Source organism: Euleptes europaea, chromosome 6, assembly GCF_029931775.1.
Source record: "Euleptes europaea isolate rEulEur1 chromosome 6, rEulEur1.hap1, whole genome shotgun sequence".
In the NCBI taxonomy this organism is placed as follows: Eukaryota; Metazoa; Chordata; class Lepidosauria; order Squamata; family Sphaerodactylidae; genus Euleptes; species Euleptes europaea.
Window position 1 is genome coordinate 2,601,218 of NC_079317.1, and position 8,140 is coordinate 2,609,357.

Genomic DNA, 8,140 nt, shown 5'->3' on the forward strand with positions numbered 1-8,140 from the left:
ATTGGGAATATTTTATTTTGATTTATTTTATTTTTTAAAAAAATTGTTACAGTATGTCACACCTTTCTACCTTTCTAGTAGAGTTTGACACTGCTCTACTAGGTTGATACCTGCACACATAGTATATGAGAGACATATACTAACCAGTATTACAACTAGAATCAATCTGACCAGATGTTTGAGTAATCGGTAATAGATTTTACAACCTATACACATGCCTGGTTGGGTTTGAACTGTTTGTATATGTATTTATTTATTTATTTCTGTAAATGTGTGCGGGCTTAACATAGGTTTTAATTAACCACTGATGAAGGCCCAATAGGCCAAAACGTGTAATATATATATATATATATATATATATATATATATATATATATATATATATATATATATATATATATATATATATATATTTTACAAGTTTCGGAACCCTGGCTGAGAGTGTGGATCTTAAAAATCCACGCAATGGGTAAATTTGATGCTGCAAATTTCGCCGTTCGTTCAGTCTGTTTGGTTTGTGCCGAGCAGCCGCAAATGCCAGCCAGATGGGTTTGCTTCAGGTTTTCCCAAAACTGCACATGCACGCGGAAGCTGCTGATTCAACCCGATCGGCAGCCATTCGCGTCACTAAGGACTACTTAGACAAACACTAAAGGGGAGAACTTTATTGAACCACAACATTTATTGATGACTAACGTCTATGATTCGTGAGTGATTTAATCATTTATTTAAGCTATCATCTGCTGAGGAGAGCAGTCACACAGCAAGGATGCAATCGCTCTGTGTGAGAACGCGCATGTGCAAAAAAGCCAATTGAGCTGTATCAAAGCGTTGGGAAGGAATCCAGTGAAACAACTTGTCGAACATCCACAAACAGATCAATGGACGATTGAGCTGACAGTCGAAAAACCAGGTCTCTGTTCACGACTAGAGAACAGGGCATAAGCCAAACCTGTGGTTGTTCCTGCAACTGTAACAATGGGACCAGGGACAGATATGGGGGTGCTTTTCTACAAACATGGGGGAGGCCCCAGGCTTGCAGGGAGGAAAAAACTTAATACATTGGGGAGCACTAAAAACCTCCAAAATAATAGCAGCACCATCTTTGCTTGAAGAGAATTCCCACTGAGATCTTACATGACTACCTTCTGAGATCTCAGTGGCCATTTGAGGGGTTGCTAGGCAACCACAAAAATGCTACCAAGCCTTCCAAGCCATGGTTTCCGTCAGTAAAAGGTGGGGGGAGAGACTGAAAAGGGGAGTAAGGTGGGTGGGAGAGAAGAAAAGGGAGACAGGCTGCTATGGGGAGGGAATGGGACAATCCAGAAAACTGGGGAGGCAGATAAAAGTAGAAATGGTGAATTGGCGTCGGAGGGAGAGAAGGTCACAGGGAAAGGGGAGAAGTTATTGGGGTTGCCAAGACGACGAGAAAGAGGAAATAGTGTGGGGAGGGGAAAACAGGAGAAAATGAGATACCCGCGAGTCCTCGCAAGTCCCCCACTTTTTTTTAAGTCACATAAACTAAAAGCTTTTGTAAGTAGTATGTGGGTTTTCCAAGTTTCCTGCTGGTGTCTGAACTCTGGAGGCTCACGTTTAAAATCTCTGCTCAGCCACCAACATTGCTGGGTCAACCAGCAACGCTTTCCAGGATTACAGTCAGGAAGTTGGAGCCGGTGAACCAAAACTCACCCCGAGCCTTGCGCGGAGGGTGGGATACACCATTCAGAACACATGTAAGACCTGGCCTCTGTGCTTGTGACTTCATCACTCCTTAAAGACTTGCGGGGGTGGGGGAGGCAGAATTGATCATATATAAAATATTTGCCATCCGCTCCCCAAACCTGCTGAACTGTAGCATCTCTGCGTCAGAAATTAATTACCTTCTCTCTACCTATTTGCACAGCAAAATCCCCGGCTGAGCCTTCTTAGCCGTGGCAAAATATTAATCATCATATTCGTACTTGTGTCAAGATTTCAGATTGCCGGTAAATGTTATTTTTAAATAAGAAACCATCAGCTTGCATTTTGGCGAGATTAAGGGCTATCTGGAACACAGACACATGACGGCGAACTTCTCAAACAAGGGCAGGAAGGCAACGGGGAAGAAGGAGAGCTGCCGGATCCCCTCAGTCTTCAAACTGCCTCTCGTTCATGGGCCGTGATGGATCACCATGATTTCCAGAGGGTGGGACTCTTCCGCACTGTTCACTGGTCGTGTCTAAACTCTAGTACCCCTTCTCTCCAAACTCCTGAGATGTTTCTTCCTCCTGAGTAAGAACCTTCAGACCTCCTTCAACATTCCACTTTAGGTGACCGTAGTCCTAGGTCTCACCCACTCTATGGTTGCCACAGAAATTGCCCCTGCAGTAACCACATCCCCAGTAGGTCACCCAGGCTTGGTGAGAGACAGATCACCAGCCTAGTCCTCATTGAGGTGACTGGGTTGACCTCCTCTGTCATTAAAGGGAAAAAAATTCCCTTTATATAGAAAATGTGCATGCCACACACAAACACACCTGAAGAAGAAGAAGAGTTGGTTTTTATATGCTGGCTTTCTCTACCACTTAAGGGAGACTCAAACCGGCTTACAATCACCTTCCCTTCCCCACAACAGACACCCTGTGAGGTTGGTGGGGAGGAGAGAGCTCTAATAGAGCTGTGTCTAGCTCAAGGACACCCAGATGGCTTCAGGTGTAGGAGTGGGGAAACCAATCCAGTTCACCAGATTAGCCTCCGCTGTTCAGGTGGAGGAGTGGGGAATCAAACCCAGTTCTCCAAGTCAGGCTCCACCGCTCCAAACCACCACTCTTGACCACTACACCATGCTGCCTTCTACTGAATCAGATCCTTGGGGAGGGGCCATGGCTCAGTGGTAGAGCATCTGCTTGGCATGCAGAAGGTCCCAGGTTCAGTCCCCAGCATCTCCAGTTAAAGAGACCAGGCAAGCAAGTGATGTGAAAGACCCATGCATGAGACCCTGGAGAGCCGCTGCCAGTCTGAGTAGACAATACTGACTTGATGGACCAAGGGTCTGATTCAGTATAAGGCAGCTTCATGTGTTCATGTGTCCATCAAGGACATTACTGTCTATTCAGACTGGCAGCGGTTCTCCAGGGTCTCAGGTAGAGATCTTTCATATCAACTACTTGCCAAGTCCCTTTAACAGGAGATGCTCTGCCATAATGTGTGTAAAGTGCAGTCAAGTCACAGCTGACTTGTGGCAGCCCCAGCAAGGGGCTGTCAGGGCAAGTGAGAAGCAGAGGTGGTTTGCCATCGCCTTCCTCTGCAGAGCCTTCCTTCCAAGTACCGACCTTGTAGCTTCGGAGATCTGACGAGACAGGGCTATCCATGCCATCTTCCTTCCCATGCCCTGCTATTAGTGGAGCACAATCATTTTCTCCAGTGACCCAGCCATTCCCAGGGCTTTTGCTGAGACCCAATTCCACATTTTTGTGGTTTGCCAACTTGAACACACCTGAAGCTGCCTTTTACTGAATCAGACCCTGGGTCCGTCAAAGGCAGCATTGCCTGCTCACACTGACTGGCAGCAGCTCTCCAGGGTCTCAGGTGGAGGTCTTTCCCATCACCTACTGCCTGGTCCTTTCATAGAGTTGGAAGGGACCACCAGGGTCATCTAGTCCAAACCCCTGCACAATACAGGAAATCACAACTACCCCCCCCACACCCCCAGTGACCCCTACTCCAGAAAATGGCCAAGATGCCCTCCCTCTCATGATCTGCCTAAGGTTCATAGAACCAGCATTGCTGACAGATGGCCATCTAGCCTCTGCTTCAAAACCTCCAGGGAAGGAGAGCTTACCACCTCCTGAGGAAGCCTGTTCCACTGAGGAACCGCTCTCACTGTTAGAAAGATCTTCCTAATGTCTAGATGGAAACTCTTCTGGTTTAATTTCAACCTGTTGGTTCTGGTCCGACTTTCTGAGGCAACAGAAAACAACTCGGCACCATCCCCCTTATGACAGCCCTTCAAGTACTTGAAGAGGGTCTCAGGTGGAGGTCTTTCCCATCACCTACTGCCTGGTCCTTTCAACTGGAGATGCCGGGGATTGAACCTGGGACCTTCTGCATGCCAAGCGAATACTATGCCACTGAGACATGGCCCTTCACCTCATGTTTTCTCTGTGCGCCAGCTATATGTCCTAAGCTCCACACACATACACACACACACACACCTGTGGGAACTATCTCACTGTTCTTATAATCCCTTTGGAACAGAATCAAACACCATCCAATGAGCAAGAACCCCATAAGGAAACTGCAGGCAGACAGCATGGAGCAGGTCTGTGGGTGGGACTGCTTGGCCTCTGAGCTCAAATGCGCACGTGCAGTCATATTGAAATGGGCATTACAGCCCTCTAATAAGGAGGCGGCCATTGGGAAAGAGGGCATGGAAGATGAGCAGCCATTCGGCTTTGAGGGCTGGTGGCAACTGGCTGGGACAGGCACGGCATGGGCTGGAGAAAGGTGGAAACATGGAGGCAACAGAAGTCTAAGCGTTCATCCCTCATCCACCCCCCAAAAAAGTAGTCACAAGGTGGACTCCAGGTGTGTTGGTACAGTCTTCAGACTCCATGGGCTTTTCTGCTCAGCCACTTCTATTGGGAACAAATTAGAAAATTCCACATCTTGGCAAGGAAACAGACCCTTTCCAGAGAAGCACCAGTATACAAATAACCCTCCTTTGATGAAATGGGAATTAACTAAATGACACTTTAGCGATATATATTCATTGTTTATTTAAAAGATTTTAAGCCGCCTGTCCACCCAACCTAGGCCCCTCAAGGCAGAGAGCAATAAAGACATTAGAACAAGCTTTAAAACACACATAAGAATTGGAGAGGGCATACTTTGAAATCCCTATGTGGACGCTCAACGCCAGAGACCCCGACGCCCCTCAGGGAAAGGTCCGGACCCCCCAGTTTGCACCCACCTTTGGGGCCAAATTGCCAGATAGCAAACAAACTGCATGCAGGAACCCAAGCGGCAGTGGCAGAAGGCCTAACAGGCGTGACTGACACGGGTGTCAAAGCAATAATCCACCAACTCAGGGGGAAAAAAATCCTTATAACAGAAAACCTTCTTGGGTTGGGGGGGGGAGTTTTCAGGTAAGCCATAAAGAGAGCACCAAAACCACAGAGGATAACAACCATGATTCGTTGCGCATGTGTCCAAAATAACTCTGGACAAGACCAGCAGTCAGAACCGGAACATCTGCCCTCACAATGGGATGAGGCAGCCGCCGAGATCTTCCCACACCGCAGGCGCATCCCAAAAACAGGCAGGCGAGTTTCCTGGACGCACAGCGGAGCTCTGCCCTACCAAAATGCCCAGGCGCAGGCAAGAGGGTAGCTGCGTGGTCTCCCACATCCACGCCCTGTCAGCAGCTCCGCTCTGGCATGGAAGGCGCCGACAGCCAAGGGTATTACACCACTGGTAACGTTCAGTCCTCCAGCGCCGGCTCGAAGAAGTGCAGCCCAAACCCTTCGAGCCCCAGCCATGGGTCGCTCCTGCCTGCCCCACACGCAACACGCTGTCTTTGTGCAAAAACAGCCGGATCGAGCGAACATCCCATGATCCAAGGAGAACCTTCTCTAACGTCCGCCTGAATAGCATCAAAAAACATTTTATATATATTGAGCCAGCCATGGTAATTTTTTTTTTAAAAAAAACCACATTGTGCCCACCAGAGAACCAGAGATTCTCAGAAGCCGCAAAGCCGCAATCCAACAGATGGTTGGATTGTTTTAAATGCCTGTGGGTCCGAGCCTAACCCACCCACCCCTTTGGATTTCTACGTTTAGGGGTGCAATGCAAAAAAAGGTGGCACGCTGTCCAAATTTCACAAGCCTCACAAAAACAGTTCACACCTTCCGCACCACGTTCTCCCAACGCATTTCCCCCCCCCTTTCTCTTCCGAGAGGGGTGCAAAGCTATGCCCGAATGTGAGGATGCTGCTCGGCATACAAAGCGGAAAGAAATCTCCAGCGATTGATTTTCGGTCCAGGCCACAGAACAGACCTGAAATGTGATTTAATCACATGGGGGGGGGGAGAGACTCACAGGAGGCAAAATTCATGCGGCAGAGCACCGGTCTCGTCGCCCACAGTCCCCCTGCTCCGCAAAGGCACCGAAGCCCCCCACCCTCCTGCCAGAAAGCTGCCCCAGCCTGGCATCTGACATGTGCGGCATCCATGGCTCCCCTGGGCATGTGGTGGACCCGTGAGAAGGGAAGGGAGGCGCGGGGAGGGGAGCCTGGCGCGGTCCCCCACATCGGAAGGTGGTTGCCAAGGAAATGGGCTGAATGGGAGAGAGGCAGGAGGCCCTGCAGCGCCCAGGGCCGCCGGGAAGGGCTGGGGTGCCAGGCGGGCCTGCTGGTGGCACGGAGAGGGCATCGTCCACGCCACCCCGGGCAGGAGCCCCTTTCCAGGCGCCCAGAGCGGGGAGGCAAGCCGAGTGCCGCAGAGAGCGGCGGGCAGAGGCGGGCAGCTCCTCTCCGCACTGGCTCGGGGAGCGACTGGAGCTCAGCTCGCCTCTCTCTCGCCCCCTCGCTCTGCCAACGTCAGCCGCACATTTGCATCTGGCCTGGAGCCCTCCGAGCGGGCATGGTGGGCAGCGAGGACGCCCGGCCGGGGGATGGCTGGCAGCGCCGGTGCCCACCTGGGCACCGGCGCTGCCAGCCATCCCCCGGCCGGGCGTCCTCGCTGCCCACCATGCCCGCTCGGAGGGCTCCAGGCCATCCCTCTTCACCCCCCCCCAAAAAAAGATGCCAACCCGCCCGGATGCCCCCCTCCCTCCCTCCCTGGGAGATTTCACCGCGGGTTTATTTTTAGCCTCTCTCCGACGCGCGCGCGCAGGCGAGCGGCCCGGGTTGCCATCCATTCCGGGAGGCGCGCCGCCGGCAACGCGCGCGCCCGGCCCCCTCTCCCCCCCCCCATGCGCGCGGGCACCCGCTTCTTGGCAGGCAGCGGCGCGCGGAAAGTTTGCAAGCAGACCGACCCCCCCGAGCCTCGCCGCCGCGCGGGGGGCCCCGCATGCTCCGGGGTGGGGGTCACCGTGCATCCCAGAGCCAGACCCACACACACAAGGCTGCCAAGCGGGCAAGCCACCCGGCCGGGAGGGGGGGAGGCACAGCGGGGGGGGGGGGCGCGGGTTCCGCAGCAGGGGGGCCAGGGCCAAACGGCGGCCGGTTGAGGGAGGGTTGCATTTCAGCGCCGGGGAGGCAGGCGGCCGGTCCACCCCCTCCCCCCAACCCGGCCCCGGTGGCGCGGAGAGGCGACCCTCCCGGCGGGGGGGGGGACTCACCGTAGACGCCCTGGGCGGCGATGCCCTCCGGCAGCGGCAGCAGCAGCAGCGGCAGCGGGAGCAGCCAGCGCAGCAGAGCCGCGGCGCGCCCCATCTTCGCCGCGCCGCGCCGCCCTCCTCATCGCCCGGCAGGCAGGCAGAGGGAGGCCGGCGCGCCCCGCTCGCCTCCGCCCGCCCGGCTGGCTCCCGGCGATGCGCGGCGGCGGCGGCGGCAGGCCCCGGCCGGCTAGATGGCGAGGGCGGCGGCAACGGCGGCGGGGGGGCGGCGAGCCATGGGCGGCGCGGCGGCCCCTCCCGGCCGGGCTGGGGGCGGCGGGGGGTCCCGGGCGGGCAGCGGCGGCAGCAGCAGCCCCGGCCGGCCGGCGACGTCAACGCCGGAGCCCGCCTCGCCTCCCTCGCCTCCTCGCCCGCCCTGCGCGCCGCCGCCGCTCGCTGCCTCCGCCTCCGCCGGATGGATGGCTGGATGGCTGGATGGATGGGAGGCGCCGCGCCGACGCCGAGGGGGGCTGGAGCGGGGCGGCCGCGCGCCCGGAGAGACCCCCCCCCCTCCCCGCGCAGCGGCCTGCCGCGGGATCGTCTACGCGGCAGGACCGTCTGCTCGGGCCGGCGGCGGCTCTCCGGGCTCTCCGGCAGCGGCCTGCCGCATCCCCTGCCCGGCTGGGTCCTTTCCCGGCACGGGCCGGGGACCGAACCCGGGACCTTCTCCGGGCCAAGCAGGCGCGCTGCCGCTGAGCCGCGGCCCCTGCCCACAATATGTAACTGACGAAGCGGCCTTAGACGGAATCAAAGTCAGCCTTGTCTGCTCAGACCGGCAGCG

At 55.1% G+C, this 8,140-nt stretch overlaps 1 protein-coding gene across 1 annotated transcript in view; it reads right to left on the bottom strand.

The window, feature by feature from the left end:
* The window catches only part of MDGA2 (MAM domain containing glycosylphosphatidylinositol anchor 2), a 438,982-nt gene extending 431,565 nt beyond the window's left edge, over positions 1 to 7,417 (bottom strand). The window contains exon 1 of the mRNA XM_056851084.1: positions 7,324 to 7,417. Within this exon, the coding sequence (XP_056707062.1) occupies positions 7,324 to 7,417 (94 nt within the window). The remainder of the gene's footprint in view (positions 1 to 7,323) is intronic.
* Positions 7,418 to 8,140: the final 723 nt, after the last annotated feature.